The sequence below is a fragment of the Myiozetetes cayanensis genome, unplaced genomic scaffold (genome assembly GCF_022539395.1).
Source record: "Myiozetetes cayanensis isolate MyiCay16 unplaced genomic scaffold, myiCay2020 scf6-25, whole genome shotgun sequence".
Lineage (NCBI taxonomy): Eukaryota > Metazoa > Chordata > Aves > Passeriformes > Tyrannidae > Myiozetetes > Myiozetetes cayanensis.
Window position 1 is genome coordinate 13,306,643 of NW_026087853.1, and position 20,403 is coordinate 13,327,045.

General features: G+C 40.7%; 1 protein-coding gene across 1 annotated transcript; it reads left to right on the forward strand.

The window, feature by feature from the left end:
- Nucleotides 1–9,636: 9,636 nt before the first annotated feature.
- LOC126651325 (alpha-1-antiproteinase 2-like) lies at nt 9,637–20,090 on the forward strand. Its single transcript, XM_050337111.1, has 5 exons — nt 9,637–9,765; nt 15,374–16,039; nt 16,992–17,262; nt 19,063–19,210; nt 19,821–20,090. Exons 2-5 carry the CDS (start codon nt 15,391–15,393, stop codon nt 20,013–20,015), a joined length of 1,263 nt encoding a protein of 420 aa, XP_050193068.1. The 5' UTR covers nt 9,637–9,765; nt 15,374–15,390; the 3' UTR covers nt 20,016–20,090.
- Nucleotides 20,091–20,403: the final 313 nt, after the last annotated feature.

The following is a 20,403-nucleotide window of genomic DNA, read 5'->3' on the forward strand; positions in this document are numbered from 1 at the left end:
AAGACATAATTATATTGTTTTAAAATTGTTGAGGTTTTTGATTGAAGATTTATTGAAGAGTGCAAGGTCATTTCACTGCCAGATACTTTCACAACCAGACCCAGCTGAGGGTTACTAACGTGGATTTCCCAAAACAATTCATAATACACAGCCAATACAGAGATTTTAGAGTTACATTGCATACATCTGATAGAATTAGAACTATGTTGTTATATACTGTAGGTATACTTGTATACAGTATTTAATGTGTGCTACAAATATCTATAAATGTTCCAGTCAGTACTTCTGGTCAGAAGGAAGAATGAAGGATACAAAGGTAATGACAAAATATTAATTAAATATTATAAAGAAGATCATTATAAGCTGCAGGCACTTCATCTTTTTTCAGAATGCCCCAGTTTTTCCAATTGTGCAGAAAACATACCACAGTGGAGATGCCCTAATAGAAAAACAGTATTCAAGCTTGTGTAATCCTCCCAAATATAGTAGTGCAATCTCCAAATGTAATCCAGATGCTGATAAAAATAGCAGGGGACAAGGGAAAAAGAACTAAGGTAAAGCAATCTTTTCAACAAAACCAAAATAATTACATCAAAATGTATATTTTTAATGGGTATAGGCATAACTGTAAGAAATTTCACTCAGGAAAATCAAAACAAATTGCTTTCTCTGATATCAGCTGTCAGCGTGTTTCTGCATCCATCTGACCAAGTGCAGTGCATTCTGTGAGCTGTGATAACATAAAAAAATAGTATAAAAGTAAGTTGGGGATGGGGGAAAGTGGGAGAAGACCTCCACCAAAACTGCTGGGATCAGTCAATGACCTGAGTCCATCTTCTTCTCCCACAGAGGGACGCCTTGGGTGAGAAATATGCTCTACACATGTTAAATGCTGCTTTTAGGGCTTGAGCTTTTGTTTGTGCTTACTCCATAGCATATTAATTAGATTGCTTTTTATCAGAGCTTATGCTTGCTTTATATGCGTATCAGTAAATTGCTTTAAAACATATTTTTTCAGTATCACCAACAACCTTCAAACCTTATTAATCTGTCACAATTTGTATTTCTAAAAGTGTTATTTTGTAAACTGTTAAAGTGAGTCCTTGCAGTTGCCAGGGGCAGATAACACCTTGGCAAGACCCACTGAGGGGTTCTGACTCTGTTGAGTTCCCTCTAACAAGGGAGGTCGAGGTACCCTCCGATCTTGTGTATCTTTTGGTGATGGTTCTCCTTGTGAGATGCTGACAGATTGTCAAACACCAGGGTCTCAACTTTCCTGGGGGACTGAAGAGCAAAAATCTGAACTGCCACCTTTCACATGACACAGGTATAAAGACTTGCACTTTGGAAAACACAATCCAGGAGTGAAATAATCCAGAAAATATGTAATTCCAACACAGGCTGGAATCTATCACACTGGGGAGCATCTCTGGGGAGAGAGACCTGGGTTTCCTGGTGGACAAGGAGCTCAGTATGACTGAACAGCCTACTGCTACAGCAAAGAGAGACAACAGGATACTGGCTTCCATCAAAAAGGGCATCACAATCAGAAATAAAGATGTCAGAAATAAAGATGTCATTATCCCACTCTCTTCAACACTTGTCAGACCACACCTGGAATACTGTGTTCAGTCTTGGTCCTCTTTTTAGTATACAAAAAAGATGTGGATAGGCTGATGATCCAAGGAATGGGAAGCCAGTCGTAGGAGGAAAGGCTGAGAGAACTGGGTTTATTCAGCCTTGAGAAAGGAAGGTTTAGGGGATACCATATCACTGTGTCCACTATTCAAATGGTGAACAAAGAAGATGGAGACTCCTTTTTTTTAAGGAGACACTTGGAAAAGACAAGGGTTAAAGGGTACAAGTTATTCTTGGGGAAATCCTGATTAGTCAGAAGGGGAAAATTTTTCACAATTAGAACAATCAGATATTGAATAACCTCTCCAGGGAAGTGGTGGATTCCCCAGTGTTGGACACATTTAAGATTCAGTTGAACAGGGTGCAAGGCCAATTTGTCTAGACTGTGCCCTTGCCAAGAAAGGTTGGACAAGATGATCCTTGAGGTCCCTGCCAACCTGGTATCCTATGATTCTATGATTTTTATTTATGTTCTCTGTAAATGGTCATACTGAATCTTTCCCATACTGAAGTTCACTGAAACTATTCACACTCCTTTCAGACTAAACCTTGCCATTTTCTCCCCCATGGGTATTTCCATATTTTTCTGTGGGTTTAACAGATCACCAGAGCATAATTCAAGCTTGAAGCTGAGGGTAGAGAGGTAATAACTTCCACTGCAGAGCATTTCCAGAGCAGATGGGTAATTATGTAGCCTGTGTAAGATCCTACTGGTTTAAACATGTCACAAGTAAAAAGAAGTGAAACTTAACTCGTGCCAAAATCTTCACTTGGTTACCCTAATAATGTATACAAGTCTCAGATATTGCAATCGGTCAATCTCCTTAGCAATAAAAACAGCAGCCTTCAGTGGTCATGAATAAAGATTTGTTGATGTGGATGCAAAGAATTCTATAATGTTTAAAACAATATAGTCACTTAAATGCTTTAATCTTTATTATAGGTTTCTTTTTCTGAACAGTGGCAAATGCTTGTGTAGTCTGAGATTGTCCAACTGACATGAGTGAACAGACCTGTTCAGGAAAATGAATGGGAACAAAGTGTTCATCAGAACAGCCCATGCTTGCTGGGAATTACTCAGAAGTTAAACTGTGCTGTTCCAAGTAGGTGAGCAATGCCTGGACATACCTCTGTGTACAGCCCATACACACTTCAGGAAGGGTCTGCCTACCCACAAGATATTTCAGCAGGCCAGACCCAAGCAAGTCCTTCTTGTTTTGATGAAAAATAAGTTAATAATGCATCGTTCTTGGCTAAGAACCTTCATATGCTCCAGGGGCAACTGCAACCTCTCTGTGTCTGCTGGGTGTGAGTGTCGCCACTGGTTCCTACTCCAGCCCTCAGCTCAATTCAACAAGACAATTCATGCTCTGCTATGCCTAGACAATCCACAGCACTGTCTCATGGGTTGCTTGAATTAGACCACAGACAGACAGCTGTCTGCAAGAATGAGATTTATTTTCTTTTCCTTTTTTTTAAATTAAAGACGAAAGTGAACCACTGTGTGTAAGTTATCCATCTGTGGGGATACTGATGTGTGGGACAGGCCTGACAGTCTGCTTGGGCCTTTATGTGGTGCATGGCCTTTTCACTATCTTTACATAGCACAGTTGGGAGATATTTTCCAGTGCCAAGGGTGCAAGAACAGTCCTGTTTGCTCAGTGAAAAGTGCAAATGTTTTTTTTTCAGGGGACAATGTTCTTAAAAATATTGGGATGGACTGGATGGTTGGACTGGATTTACATTTATAGCTTCCCCCATCTCCCCATCTCAGTTACAGATACCTCTTAGCTGCTCGGAGCATCCCAGGTCCCTCTCAGGTCCAGCAAAGGGTCAGAGAAGACTGTGCTTCTAAGTGAAAAATAAGCCAACATTTAAAAAACAAACAAACAAACAAAAACCAGCAAAATAAAATAAAACCAACCAAACAAAAACCCACAAAAAATTAATCAAAAATTTTTTTCAGAGCATTGGAGAAGGCTAAAAAATCAATTTCTTAAAAAAAATTGAGAGAAAGAGAGAGAGAGAAGATTTGGGGAATTATAAGCCACTCAGCCCAACTTCAGTTCTTGGAAAAACATTAGAAATATTAGGAAAGCATCTAAAGATGATAAATAGCAAGAAAAAAAAGCAGGATGACAAAATGAAAATGGTTTTGTCAAAAACAAACCACATCAGACCAACCTAATCCCCTCCAACGGCTGAGTAACAAGGCTTGTCATTAGGAAATAGTTGAGCTTAAGTACAGCTTACTAAGCAATATCAAGGTTAAATTCAGGATCATAAGATGTTATTGTCTTACATGACATATTCTTACAAAAGGTACAGAAATGCACTACAATATTAGTGCAAGATTGGAAACAATTTTCAAAGGTTTTGGTGATCCAGCCTCAAGGTAAAATTGGGATTTCTCAGGGGTGTGCTCTGGGTGTAGGCTGACTCAACATTTTCATTACCACTGGTATAAGAACACCGAGTATGAAAGGAGAGAGAGGCAGAGTGGAGCCCAGGGGCAGGATATCACTGCTGAGTACAGGATTATGGAGGATCCAGTTTTGCCTCTGGAGAAATGTAATGTCAAATCAGTGTCAGCAGAGTGACTCCAGCAGTCCAAAAAGCACAGCACAGCCATCTTCATCCTGGCATTTTCTAACTGCAGGAGTTTGCAGTTAATGTGTTCTGTTGAGGTGCCTGGCATGTCACAGCCCTTCTAGAAGTCACAGATTTTATCATCTGCAGTATCCCATACTGCCAGTTTCTGAGGTATCTAAGTCATAATAATTACTATAGATGGTGGATGGGACAGAAAACGAGACTCTGATGGAAGAGAAGACAATGCAAATGCTGGAGCGATCAGCCTAACATACAGGAGACGGTAGACTTATTGGGTTCAAAATCTAAATAATTTTAATTATTTAAATAATTATATTTAAATATATATTTAAATAATATGAGCTAGTTTTCAGCCTGCTGGGTCTTTCTGTAAGTGGCCAGTCTCCAATTTCCTAGCCATTTCAGAGAGATCTAAAGGCATCTGGGCAAAGGTGATATGCTTTTTAAGGAGAAAATGTTTCCACAGGACATGTGTAGAAGTTGTTACCCCCTTGAGCAGCTTCCAGGACTTAAATCTTTTATGAACCATATATCTCACAGCTCAGGGCAAGAGGTGTGCAGATATTTTAAACCTGCAGCAACCTAGGGCTTTTCTTTGGTGAAAAAACTCAACCATTATCAAAATAAAGATCTAACACTGAGAATGTTCAGATGACATAATTTTAGAGCATAGAAGCAACACGTTCACTGAATCTTCCTCTTCTCTATGGTTCTCCAGAGGGAACAATTACAAACAAACACAGAGAGGAATGCAATTTGCCCACATTAAAGGTAAAGAACTACCAACATGCGTTCTCAGACCCACTCACATACATTGTTTATTCATGGCTCAAGAAAGAAGAGAATAAGTCTACTCAGATAATAATAATAAATGTATATGTGCAAAATCAAACATGCATTTGAACATTTTCCAAATTCTCTTCTTCTGTGCTAAAGGATTTTGTCACCAGAGACAGTTCTCCCCATGGTTATCACAAGCTTTCTTTTGGAGATGCTTCTTGCACACTAAGGAAGCAAATGGATTTAAAACTCAACCTCTTGAAAACCCCACTAAGGACACATCCTAAAACTTACCATCTTAATGGACATATGTGAAGGAAAATGGCAGTACCAAATCTTTCTTTGGTAGCAGCTTACTTCTAATTTTTAAATAGCCTATTCAAGTTTGCCTGTTCCCAGGTCCATCAGTTTTCTTCTCCCCACCACATAAGCTATTACAAAGTGTATCATTAGCAGGCCTGAATTACAGACAGGTCTAGAGAAATCAAGGCAGCTACGTGGATCCTACTGAGATCTAGTCACTGCTGGAAACTTTTAAAGTCTCTGAGGAGAAAAGCAGGGTCCTGTGCAGTGTTGCAAGTCTGAGCATAGGCAGCATCACGGAGGGTGTGTGCCACGTGCCATGGCTGTGGCACGCTGGGAGCACGGCAGATGGTCCACCAGACTTGTGTGTCCCCAGTGTGCAGAACTGTGTGCTGTGTCTGGGCAGTCAGGATGGAGGCTGTCTGCTTGCCCTGTGCTGGCTGTGCTAGGGCATACGAGAGCACAAGGGAGATGAAACCTTCTGGGGGGCTGAGTGTTCCAGGGAAAAGCCTCTGGGCTCATATGGTGAGAAGCAGAGGGGAGTCTCTCTGCACAGTAAAATGCAAGCCTGCAGTGCCAGTGCAGACAGGGACTCCCTAGAGCATGGTTTCACAGTAATTTTTATTATAAAAGGAGAATAATTTACTTTGGAAGGCACCACTGGAGGTCATCCAATCCCACCACCTGGTCACAGCAGCACCAGCCTGGAATCTAGCTCAGGTTGCTCAGGGCCATGTCCAGCCAGGTTTTGGATGTCTGCAAGGATGGCAGTTTCACAGCCTCACGTGGTGATGTGCCCTTGTATTTCACCTCTCTGAGAACATTACTTTCCTTACATCCCTTTTACGTTTATCGTGCTGCAGCTTTCATCCCCTGCCTTGCTCACTATCACTGCACACCTCTGGCTCCATCTTGTCTCTAACGTAGCCCACTATGTAGTTGAGAACAGTAAGTACAGCTTCTCCCTTTGCCTTCTTTTCTCCAGGCTGAAAAAACCCTGGTCCTCCAGCCTCTCTCCCCATTTGTCCTGGGCTTCAGCCCCCAAAGACCACCAACCATCTCAAAGAGATGGCAAGGATGTAGAAGATGAGACACGTCTGGCAGCGGCATCCTGCACTTTGGTCAGGTTAAAGCAATTGTGAAACCACAGCCTGAGAAAAGAAAGAAGCAGAATCCAAGACAAATTTTGGAAGTGATAGCAAGTAACAGTCTCCTTGGGACCCAGAGGGTCTATACTGTATTGCAGAAAGAAATTGGTGCTACACTGGGAAAAAGGAAAGGGACTCACTGTCTCAGGGGACAATACTGCGTGTGTGTTCCCTTATTGGAGCTGGAATCAACATCTGAGCAAGACACTCCCCCTTGGAGTGAGTTCAGACCTACTGCGGGGCTGGCAGGGGCCAAGGCCAGTGCACAGCACAAAAGCAAAGAAGCAACTTAAAGGTGAAGGTCTGCTGTATCATCACTTGGAAGGACTGGAGCAGCCCCTTGAAACAGCTGTACCTGATCTGTATTGGCAGATCTGTATTGTTGCAGCAGGTCACTGCTGAATTGTTTCATCTAACCTTTCCTTTTGAAACATGGTGAGAAATAGAGCTCCACAAATTAAACACGGCCTGGCAATGCAGACAAAGATACAGCTTTCATCAGCTCCATGCTGACATTTACTCTCAGCACTATCATAAGAGGGACTCTGGGCTCTCTGTACTCCAGAGGGCATCATCAGAACAGACACAACTCACTGTTTTTTAAAAAGGCTTTTAGAGAAATTAGCTAAATATTTTAAAAACACAAAAGTGTTTCTGTACTAGAGAAGCAAGTATACAGTTCTCCTAATTTAAATAATTATTTCTTTTTGGACTACAGCTAGTCCATTTCCAAGTGAATTCATGCTGGATGACTCTTTTTAATGTTGCCATTTTACTAAAAAATTAAATAGTCATTTTAAGATCTTTTAATAATAATAATACTTTAAAACTCCAAAGTAACTTGGGGTTCAAAGTAATAAGACACCTACTGTTTCAGACCAAGAGGACCAAAGGGGAGGATTCCTGTCTCTCAGAATATCAGAACACTGCTTACATAAGCCCACTGCCTGCACAAAAAAAGAGCTACTACTTCATATGCAACATATTCTAATATCAAATATTGAAACAGTGTCCCAGTAAATTTGAGGATGGTTTACATGATTGAATGAAACTGTTGTATATATGAGGAAAAAGAAATCAGGTATCACGTTGCATATAACAATGGAGATTGATATAGATTAGATTTTATTTACTTCATTTTTCTTGCACTCCCACAGAAATGTCAGCAGCTGAAGGGCACTTTCAGCTGCAAGACCAAATTGCTCTTAAATGAAGTCATATTAAGTCGATTGGTTTTTTCTTCACTTTTCTCATAGCTGCACTTTTTTTCTTTAATTGTGTTCTCATTTGTCTCTTGGTGCAAGTTATTATTTGTCTTCAGTCTGAATATGTTCTAGGTAAGTCTATGTAACCTCAGAGGCTGTTTTCATTTGTTAGTTTACAGAGAAACAGGCTGCATGTGCCCAGCTGCTGTTTTTTCAGACTGTAAACAACTCAGACGCATTTTATAGCAGCCTGGATCAAAACTTGTAGTGAATTGTTCTGTTTACCCTTGTGCAGCTGGAAGAGGAGAAAGAGAGGAGAAGCCAGGAAGGTAAGGATTGGCAGCAGTTCCAAAAGCCCAATATGCATGGAACCTTCTATGCTGAACCTACTAGTAGTTTCTCATGTGCAGTCATACATGCTGGAAACAGAGGTGAAGGAATGCTTACCTTTATTCCTAACCCTTAGGAAAATCCTACCAAAACGTTTATCCCATTATTACAAAGCTTTTCTTTCTGAAAGACTCTTCCTTGAAAGTGTAGTGAAAGAAAAGACATTTTAACTGTAAGAAAGACACTGAGGTGCTGGAGCATGTCCACAGAAAGGGCAACAAAGCTGGTGAAGGACCTAGAGCACAAGTCTTATGAGAAGCAGCTGAAGAAGCTGGGGGTGTTTAGCCTGGAGAAAAAGAGATTCAGAGGGGACATTACCAGTCTACAACTACCTGAGAGGAGGTTGTAATGAGGTGAGGGTTGGCCTCTTCTCCCAAGTAACAAGTGATAGGACAAGAGGAAACAGCCTTAAGTTGCTGAGGCAACCAGGAGAGGCTTAGTTTGGGTATTAGGAAAAATTTCCACATTGAAAGGATTATCAAGCACTGGAACAGGCTGCAGATATTTAACAGACAGGCACTTAAGGACAGGATTTAGTGTTGGAGTTGGTAGGGCTGGGTTAATGGTTGGACTTGATGATCTTAGATGTATTATCCAACCTAAATGATTCTATGATCCTACAAAGTATAGCACCTTTTCTCCTTGAATTGCCCATCTCCCAAGGGAATGCTCCTCCTCTTTGGAAGGCATTCACCAGGGCACTGACCTGTGACTTTTTCCAGTCCATAACCACATTAGCACAACCCCGTGGTTGCCCCTCCATGGGTGGTGCAGGAGAATCCTTACAAGGGGGTCATGCAAAACACAAGTGGCCTGACCACATGGGTCCAGCTCTGTGTGAAAGCATGCTCTGGTGTACTGGCCTGACACTTTCTTGCCTGTCCTTTGGCAGTGTCTGCGCCTTGTGTAAGCTCACACTTATGGAGCACAAGACAGCACTTTGTCCTTATATCAATTGTGGTATGAGCTAAAGGGTGAAACCAATCTGGCTGAGGTGGGCTGGGGACCGTGGGCTCCTGATTGCCCATCTCTACCATCATGCTGCCATCCCTACAGGAATCCTCAGCCACTACAAACATCAGTACTGCAGCTTGAATTTTAAGAAAACTAGAGATGTCCCCAGAAACCGACCCTTATTAATGGCAATGTAGATAATTAAGAAATAGTCTATCATTTTAAACAAATATGCCAAATAAAAGCAGTTAAAAGTCTGGTGTAGAGGAAGCAAAATATCTCTGTGAAAATACTAACTTGAGATTTGACTACAGCATTCATTCAACTGTCTTTTCCTTAGGCTCATGTCTAGTATTATGTATATGTTTAATTTTACTCATTTCAGTACTTCTATTATATGAACTCATGCAGTTTACAGAAGTTAATGATGCACGTGAAGCATTTGCTAGAGTGAGTAGTACCTGGATTCCCAGCAGGAGCATGTGTAGGAGGACTCATGACTGTTCTAAGCAAAGGCAGAGTTTGGCCATGCATATACAGCAAAAATGAGGTGCCTGCCCTGAAAAATCGTCTTCACTGTTTACTCTGCACCATTTCTACAGTAGTAACACTTGTCTGCCCTGGTTAATGTTTTCTAGAGGACATTTTGCTTTCATAATGCTATTTAACAGTATAAATAAGAGAGGGAGCTGCAGGATAGTCCTGGTGAGACAGCAGGATCCTTGGAAGCTGCTGTAAGTAGTGCTTTTTTTGCTTCCTATAGAGACTTCAAAAGTGCCTCCTCTTGTTGCAAGCAGTTGATTTTAAATCTTTTCATCTTAAATTTAAATCTGTCATAGATAAAGATATTTTTATTGGGTCAGCTGGATATAAAAGACATAAGCATCACAATTGAGGCAATGAGTTGCCTGCACATTGTCAGGTGACTGACAGAAGGAGTAAGAATCTAAAAGCCAGAGCAGGATATCTAGTTGCCTTGCAGGACAGCAAGGTGGTCTCTGGACACAAGAAATCCTAAAAGTGGGACTTTCATTGATGTACTTCCTGCTAGAAGAAATAGGCTCTGCTCCATTAAAAGCCTGAGGGTGGGTGCTTAGAGTTGGTTTGTGTTTTTTTTTTTTTTTTAATGTACTGGTGATTCTTCTTAAGTAATTCAGTTGATTTTTATATTGAAGGTCTACAATAAATACCTTTGCTTAGGGGATGGTATATCTACTATCTGCTTCCCTTTTAGATGAGACATTATTGCACTAATCATCAGATTACAGGACGATTGAGAGGGAAGGAGAGAAAATGGTGAATTTCACACACTCAGGGGAGTGAAGATCACAGTGAAGTCAATATGCTCAATGAGCCAGAGACTGGGCTGTGGTCAGGTGTACACTGGAAAATAGAAACTGGGAACCTGGTCTCATCTGTTCTTACAGAGAGAAGAAAATCTCCTCTGTCTCACCTGACTTCCCTAACCACTGCACTCATCTTTTTTATCTACTTTTTCATCCTCTGGTCTCAGTAGTGCTTCATCCCTGAGTATGTGCAGTAACTCAGGTTCAACAGCAAATACACTTGGTGGCTTGGTAGAAGAGTGAGAGCTCATGTTCACCTGTTTCCAGGTAAAAGGAGGTCTAGAAGTGGGTGATGCCACTCTCTGGGTGAGCTCTCCAGTGCTAAACTGGCTTACAGAAGATAGAAGAAACAGGAAACAGCTCTGTGAACAGTCACATACATTTCTAGAGGATATTGTAAACTTGGCTTCCATGTTTCTGCTGCAAACAAATTACTTTTAATGAAATACAGGGTTAGATTCTGTGAAGAATCCAATGCCCTTGGCTTGTGTTTGCAACCTTCTAGGGGCCTCAGGCATAAAGGCATCAGAACTCTGAATGACAAGAGAAGTAAATGTCTAGATGATCAGTCTGGAATAGGCCCTGATCATGTCCAGGTGCATGTAATGAGGTATGCAGAGAGCTTTCTGGCCAGACAGGAAAGCACATGTGAGTTTGTTGAGCTGTTTGAGTAGCTGGTCCTATAGCAGGATTCTGAGGTCACATTCTTGCACACAGATATGGCTAGTCAAGTCTTTCTTTTATGTTGTTTGCATTTGGGTTTGGGTTGTTTTTTTTGGGGGGGGAGGTGCTTTGGTGATTTTTTTTAATATGTTTCTGAGTAGCTGATATTAGTTCAGCAGACACCACTGATGGTGGTAGTGGTGGTGCTGTGTCTTGTGGGGCACCTGGTACCCCCATTGTGCAGCTTTCAGGAAACAAATTTCTCAGATTTCCTCATTCAGAAACAATCAGGAGGGTAGCAGCACCATCTGGTGAGCAAACAGTTTTCTATTTCATGCCTGTATATGTCTTTGAGTAATACAAGTTTTCAGGTTGACTGAAATGAGATTGTCAGAAGTACCCTTTATGGGAGAAGTATGGGATGAACATTCATCTCCTGGAATATTACATAGGACTCTAAAGGTAGAAAGTTTCCTTCAGAATTTTCTGTCCAAATCATGGAGATAAAATCAGACCCAAAATGGATAAATTAGCTATATCCACAAAGAAGCAAGCTCTGTCAATCAAAAACCTCAGTCCAGCTCACTTGCAGGTTTTCTGGTGAAATTATTCTAGGGTAGCTTCAGCTAATCCCAGTGTTCTCCATTTTCTTTCTGAGTAGGGAAGATAGTGTGAGAGGGAAGAGATAATATACTCAGCAAGTGTTATCACCAAGTCTACTACAGATTAATTGCTGAAAACATTATCCTCCCTGCACTGGCATGCTCCTGTATCATTGTCTGGTTTGACTGAAAGCTGTTCTTTAAGCAAGATATTCTTGAATACCACAAATGAATTGTCATTGTAACACACACAAAGAGGAGAAAAGAGGCAGATGTAAACGTGTTTCTTTCCAGGCTATTCAACAAGTCAGTGTAGATTTGGATTTCAAATTGAAGTGCTTTTTACTTCTACTGTGACCTTGGTGGACAAACTGTTGTTTCTGGAGATTATGAGTAAAGGTCTTAAAACAGAGAGCTTTCTGCAAACTTAGCTCTTTCAGGAAATTTCTTAAGGGCTTTATAGCTCATGTTCTCAGCTCTTTGCATTTTAATAAATCATTAGTAAGCATGCTTTGTAGGAAAATCCCTTAATCATTAAGACCATATGAGAATCTGCAGCTTCTCTTTCACACTGAAAAGGTCTCTGTTGTCAGTTTGTAACTGGTTGATCACTTGCTAATCTAGAAGCCACAATAACACCATATGAAATACTAAATATTGAGTATGAAGTAACAATCCTCAATTATATTCTGAAGGCTTAGATGATGGAAATTTTATTATAAAAGTATTTTTACATTTCAAAGAAGGGACTAATGGAGTGGGCCATTTGTATCTTCAAGGCTTAAACAACAAAAAAAACCTCTACAAACTGCAGCTGCCAAGTCTCTTATAATCCTATGCTTTTAAAACCAACCATTATCAAGATTTTTGTGAGGGCTGACTCATGATTCTTGACTGTTTGTGATTGGCCAGTACTGAGTAACAGATGGATGATTCAGATTCAGATTGTATTTAATTATCTGTGAATTCAGAGCTGTAATAAAAGGAAATTAATTCCATGAAAGTACATAAACTAACCACAAAATATGAACATGTCATAACTACATAGAGCAAAAATATCAGGATAGGGAAAATAGCCTTCAGAAAACTCTAACCAATTTTTTACAGAACCCTAACACCATAACCATGTTATATCCACTAGCCACAATTTTGAGGTCAAGTCAGTTAAATATCCTGTCTACTTTCCAAATAGATAGAAATTGGCATTTTGAAGTGTACATAGAAAAGCCCATCCATCTATATTTTGTAATAAATATTGAATGTGATGAGATAGGGAACAGGTGGCAACTTATGTTTAAAATGAAATGTTTCGTTTTTTGGTATTCATGTTATTCTTAATAAATTATGACTGCAGCTGAGTAAATAGTTCATAGTAAATAATTTAAACAGAGACAACTTCTGAATCAGCCTGCTGGATATGTGGAAATAGATTAAGCTTAGCTCTGATGCTTTTGTTTGGGAGTTGATTTCTTTTCAAAGTCTGACTAATACATTGGCTCACTGATAGCACTTTTAAATATTCAGAACTGGAGCTCTTACACTGTGTTACAAGTAGCTAGATACACTGAGAAGTATCATTTCAATGTCAAAATCAGAGGAGACCAAACTATAATTTAAAACTACTCTGTACAGTAATTGAAAATGTAGTTACCAAGAACCCTTCTAGTGTCAGTAGCACTGTAGGTGTCATTGCAAATAGGCATGCTTTTTAGAATTACTTAAAAAACATGTATATGTTTGAATATTTGATTACAGTTGAAAATGTTTTGTTAATCTTGTAAGTCTAACTCTAAGTGGATATTCAACTACAAATATAATTTGCTCCCTCTGATTTTATAGACAAAGCCGGACTGTAAGTATAGCACTTTCTGACAACAGAAAGTCTCTCAAGTTGAATCATGCAGAGATGAAAGGTGCAGTTGCTGTAATATGTCTCTCCTTGCACAATTTTAGCAAATCTGGCTTGTTATCTCCCCAAATCCTTTGCAACTCTTTTCACCATTTCTTTACCCTGGATTCCTACTCTGAAATGAGGCCTATTGGGACATTCATATCCCCATTTCTGAAGTCCCTTTGTACTTTGGAAGCTTATACAGTGCAAGGTATCAGGTTTGCAATGAAATGTAGCTATGACGGCCAAGTGTAACACATTGATAAATGTATCACCCTTCAAACAGTAGAGCATCTGATAAAAATAAGGTCTTGTTCTTTGTTAATGAAATTGATTGCTTCTGGAGTGCTGAAAATGAACCCATTCAATTGCTTTTGTTGGTCTATGAAAAGACAACACATTGTTTCAGGTTCTTATTTAAAGCATTACATTACAACAGCCGCATGCAGTGCTACAGGTTGGGGGCTGTAGCTGGAGTGGCTGGAGAGCAGCCAGGCAGAAAAGGACCTGGGAGTCTGGACTGACAGGAGGCTGAACATGAGCCAGCAGTGTGCCCAGGTGGCCAAGAAGGCCAATGGTATCCTGGCCTGCATCAAGAATGATGTGGCCAGCAGGAGCAGGGCAGTGATCCTTCCCCTGTACTCAGCGCTGGTGAGGCCACACCCGGAGTGCTGTGTCCAGTTCTGGGCCCCTCAGTTCAGGAAGGACATTGAGGTGCTGGAGCAGGTCCAGAGAAGAGCAACCAGGCTGGTGAAGGGACTTGAGCACAAGTCCCATGAGGAGAGGCTGAGGGAGCTGGGGTTGTTTAGTCTGGAGAAGAGGAGGCTCAGGGGAGACCTCATCACTCTACAACTACCTGAGAGGAGGTTGTAGCCAGGTGAGGGTTGGTCTCTTCTCCCAGGCAGCTAGCCGTAGGACAAGAGGGCATGGTCTTAAGCTCTGCTTAGGTTGGATATGAGAAAGAAGGTTTAGGTTGGATATTAGGAAGAAATTCTTTACAGAGAGAGTGATCAGGCATTGGAATGGGCTGCCCAGGGAGGTGGTGGATTCACTGTCCCTGGAGGTTTTTAAGATGAGACTGGATGTGGCACTGAGTGCCATGGTCTGGTAACCACGATGGGGTTGGATCAAGGGTTGGACTTGATGATCTTGCAGGTGTTTTCCAACCCAGCTGATTCTATGTTTCTATGAGTATTTCTATTCAGGAAAAAAAAAAAAAAAGCACCTATTCCTTAGAGAGGTAGGGGGTTATATTCAATTTGCTGCTGAAGAACAGCCACCATTAATTTGTCCTTTCTTGAAATAGGGTGCCTTATGAATCTGACCAAAACTTTATTTAAAGACATCCTTACTGCCTATTTGCTCAAATGTTGTTTGTATGTAGCTACTAATTGCTACTTGCATGAATTTCTTCTTTCTCTCTTTACTCATAGAGCATCCAAACTTCTTGTATGATGAGCTTTCCAGAAGTTATTTAGATCTTGAGTTTCAAAAGCAAAGTGGTACTGCAGTTGTCTAGTGATTATCCATGGTATGTTTTCTGGTGGGATAGGCTCCATTCTTCGTCCTGCTGAGGGTGCTGTGTATTCAACTAATCCATGGTGAATTTTGCCTTTGCAGGTATTTAGGGTGAGGGTGGCAGAAAGAGTTGGTGGAGACTTGCCAGGAGGCCTGGGAAAATAAAATTTAAAAAAAATCTGGCAAGAATTGGAGAACTTGAAAACTGAGGACAAAAGAAAGAGATACGATTTTTTATTCAGTGATAATGACAGAATAACTCTTTCTACCTGAATTAATTTACTTACTTTAGAAATATCTTCCTTTTTTTTCTTTTTCATAGGATTTTAATACAAGAAGATGAAGAACACATTCTACCTAAGTTTGCTACTGGTTGGGTTTCATGCTGTTGCCCATAGTCAGCTCCCTCCCACTCATCACAGCGGACATGATCCAAACAATCCTGAACACCACATGCATCATGGAGGTGAAGCAATTGCTTGCCTCAAGCTTGTGCCAAATAATGCTGACTTTGCATTCCAGCTTTTTAAAGAAGTTACACTGGAGGCACCTAATAAGAACATTTTCTTCTCTCCTGTAAGCATCTCCAGTGCCTTTGCGGTGCTGGCCTTAGGGGCTAGATCAGCCACTCAGACCCAGATCCTGGAAGGACTTGCCTTCAACCTCACAGAGATTCAGGAGAAAGAGATACATGAAGGCTTCCACAACTTAATCCATATGCTGAACCATCCTGAGGGTGGGGTCCAGCTCAACCTGGGGAATGCCATCTTTGTAACAGAGAAGCTGAAACTTCTAAAAAAGTTTTTAGATGATGCCAAAGCTCTGTATCAGCTGGAGGCTTTTACCACTGACTTTAACAATCCCACGGAAGCTGAAAAGCAGATCAATGATTATATAGAGAGGAAAACACATGGAAAAATTACTAATTTGGTCAAGGACATGGATCCACAGACTGTAATGCTTCTGGCTAGCTTTGTTTTCTTCAAAGGTAAGCCTTCCAGGGTTCACATTCATGCACACATGCACATTCATTCTTACAAACAGCCCTAATGTCAGCTACCTCACTTCAGAGCTGGTCTGGGGAGAATTTCAAATTATCTTTGCTAGGCCAGAAGATCCCCTAATGCCATACTGGAAGTGGTGGAGAGGTGGTAGGATCCTGCTTGGCATAGGGAGGCAACTGTGGGCCACAGAGGCTTGGTTATCTTTGTGGCAGCTCCAGGAGCTCTGCTCTGAGCCACAGCTGCCTGTGTGCTCAGCCTGGGCACATGTCATGGGTTTAACTGTAACTCCAATTGCCCCGTGTTCTTCTAATTTTCAATAAGGGCACTGAGACTCATACATGACCTAATCTTTTTAATACCTCTTTTTAAAAGTATGCATGATTCAATAGACTGATTTACTACATGCTCCTTTTTTTCCCCCTATCGGAGTCCTTTATATATACACTAATATTTATATAAGGAAAAAGCTAGTAAAGAATAAGGAAGAACATTTTAAGGAACAAAGTGGAAACGCTGCATTTCTGATGTGGATTAGATGATGTGCTCTTAAGCCTGATCTAACACATCTACAAATTGAGGCTTATGATTAAAGTTAATAGAAATTAAATGCATGCAGTACATGAGTGCATAGATTATGTTTACAGAAAGGCCACTTGGATCACCTGAACAGAAAAGCAGTGGTAGACACAAAGAAAATGCCAAATTATTTCACTACTGGCATCTGAAACATAAAGTGAAACTGGAATCCAATTCACTCTTTTGACCAGGTAAAAAGATTCTTGCCTTACTGGGATACACGTTTTAAAGTGTTATGTTTGAAACTTCTGTATTTAACACATGGAGGAATAGGTGAATATTATTATAAGCTATATAAAATTTAATCTATGGTGGGATAGAACATGGGATATTTAGTAAAATTCTCCTTCTTTGTATCAGGCAACTGGGAAAAGCCTTTTAATCCAGAGCATACTGAAGAAAGGGATTTCTTTGTGGATGCTGAAACTACTGTGAAAGTCCCTATGATGTACCAAACGGGCAGATTTGACTTCTATTTCGATGAGGAGCTGTCATGCACTGTGGTACGGCTGCACTATAATGGGAGTGCTACTGCATTTCTGGTTCTGCCAGCAAAAGGGAAAATGAAGCAGTTAGAGCAAACTCTAAACAAGGAAATCATCCAGAAATGGTCAGACCATCTCTTCCAGAGGTAATCTTCTGCCAGTCAGCTGCAGCAACACCTATATTTATAGTATTTTACTTTTTTGGGAATGCAAAGACTATGAACTTGGTGATTCTGGGAAGTGAGTGGGTTATTTTTGGCTTGTGTGCCCTACCTGTAAAAATCTTGTGGCTTGTTTGTATTTAACTATTCTTTTGTTGATGCTTGAGTGATTTGCTACTCTCCCAGCCAGAGTAGAGACCATCCTGATGGGCTTCCAGGAGTTCCGAATAGCAAGCCTAGATTGGGGTTTCTAAAACACTCCATCAAGTTAGTGGAATGGTGGCAATTTTAAGGCAAATCTTCTATACCAAGATTTCAGCTAATGTGTTTTACCTCTCATATATCACTGACACACCGTGATTCAGGCCCATGTCTAAACATTAAACAAACCATAACTCTTACAGTTTGTAGTATTGCATCCATACATAATATGTCCTACACAAATATCTTCCTTATAGAAACCCTTGCAGAACTCAGCAGTTGTTAGAACAAGCCAGTGACTAATTGTGGATGTTCCGATTTTCTGGCATTTTGTTTTGAAACTATAAAAATCTAATGAGGTTCAGTTATCTTCAACCATTGACACTAACATCAGCTAACATGTTTTACAACCTTGTTTTTCTGGAAGAGAAGAGATCTTAGCAACAGCAGATGAGTAATATCAGATTAATATGTGCTTAATTTACCAAGCTCTGTCCTGATTCACAACTAATAAGGCTGTGCAGTTCACACCCATGTATCTCAGTGCATCATCATAGAAATACTAGCACAGTTAGTAAAAACATAATGGGTAGCAAATTGGATATAAGTTAATAATGTGATACCTCAAATATAAAAAATAAAAATGTGTCATTCTCAGCTGCAATATCAGGAACTTCCTTCTCTCAATTAATTTGTGGTGCAAGCTCATTGAAGATAAACATAGGAATAAGTTCTTCATGGGAGAAACTGTGAGAATCAAATGGAAATTTTCATTCTACTCATGTGTTGAGGCCAGTGCTAGAGGTCCTATCCCCTTCTAATGCACTGGGCAGTATCATACAAAGGCTACAGTAGCACAGTTCGGATCCTGTCTGTTTTGCTATTCAACCCAAGCTGTCTCTGGGCAAGGCAGCAAAAGACTTGAACTACCTAAAGGGTAATCACTGCTGCAGGTGACTTGGATGCTCTGAGCATCCCTGGACAGTGCCTGAAAAGAAATCCAACAGATAGCACACAAAGCAGGAGCTGCCTACAAATAGCTCACAGTCAAAGGCAAACTTGATCATGGCCAGTCCACAGGAGGAAGACAATTAGAGGACATGGCATCCAAAAGTGCAGACAGCAGGGCACAGACCTTTCCTGAGCCATGCCAAATGGCACAGTTCTGCCAAAAATACTTCTTTGAAGTGCTGGCGTTTGCCACACTTCTCCCCAAGCAGACTTGTCAGGACTTCACTACAGCTCTACACCTTCTTGAGCTGTCACATGGCCTGTCACCACAGCCCCTCATCTTTTCTGTCTGTAAAGCGGGGGCTTTATTACTGTCCTACTTAGCAGAGTGCTCTCAGATTTCCTAAAGCAAAATACCAGATAAATAGTATTATTATTGTTATTATTATTATTAAGAATGATAGCGCTTCTATACCATGAGAAGCACCAGCAATGGAATTAGTGCCCATTGTACATTCAGGGTCCAAATCCCTGGGGTTTGACACTCATGGGAATTGCACAGCTTTCTCACCATCATTTATATTGGTGAAAAGTCCTTCTCAGCACCCACTACGTTTCTCTTCTACCTAACAGCTTTATGGACCTCTACTTCCCCAAATTTTCTATTTCTGGAACCTATGAAATCAGTAACACCCTTATGAAGATGGGAATTGTGGATGTGTTCACCAACCAGGCAGATCTCTCTGGCATCACTGGCACCACAGAGCTGAAGGTTTCCAAAGTAAGTCTGTGGCTGTTGGCCCTCTCCTTTCTTTCACAAACATGGAGGAAAACCCCTCAGTGACAGCATCCTGAAACACCAGCTAAATACAGCTCCCAGCTTCCCAACTTGCCTGCAGCTGGGCTCACTCAGGCCTCAGCCTGCAAGCTTACAAGAGGAGTTTGGTCCTTGGTGACACTGGAGATCAGGATAGATTGCTGCATGTCTGTTTTTTGCAAGACTGGTATTGGCCAAGATTTTTTGGGCAGTAACTAAAACATGAGAGAAACATCGACCCCTGGATCCTCGAGGGGAACCACTAATGCTCCCAGGCACACCCCAGCCTGTCCTCCCCACCTTGGAGACTCAGTTTTGGAGGTAAAGACAAACACTTAGAGGTGGAGTCTCCATCCTTCATCCAATCTTTTGGACTTCTTTTTTTTTTTTTAGGGGATTTCTGTAGCTCCATCCTGGTCCTCATTTAAGCAGCCATGACTACAACAACACATCTCTTCTGCCTCTACCCACTTCTCAGTAGATGCCTCAAAGTAGGGCTGCTTTAAAAGGAGTCTGATTCATCCTTCAGGTGGCTGTTGACTCCCCAGAATGACTGTATTTTCTTTTTTCCTAGGTTGTTCACAAGGCTTCTCTGGATGTTGATGAGAGAGGTACTGAGGCAGCAGCAGCAACTGGTGTTGAAATAATGACAATGTCTCTTCCTCCAACTATTGAATTCAACCATCCCTTCCTCATGCTGATTTTTGACAGAGATACAAACAGTACACTCTTCATAGGAAAAATAGTTAACCCAACTATCACTAGCTGAAGTGACATACGAATTTTATTTGCTATTACTGATTAAAGACGTGAAAATGCAAAACATGATTTATTTCCATTTGCACCAGTGTGTATATTGTTCTTTTTCAGCAACAGTTTTCATTTTATACTATCGTAAAAACTATTTACCATGACACTTGCTGAAGAGGAAAGAAGGAAATGCTTTAAATTCAGCTAGTAAAGAATGCCTTTTTTATTTGACTGAAGGTCAAGGAAAGACCCAAGATTCGCCAGCATTTGAAGAGAAACATACATATTACAATTACAATTATTCCTGCTTAATATGTGGTTGTCAGCCAGAGCAGATAAAACTATGAAAATTTTTGCAAATAAAGCAGAAGTGGCTGTAATTTATCATAGGTAAGTAAACAAGAGAT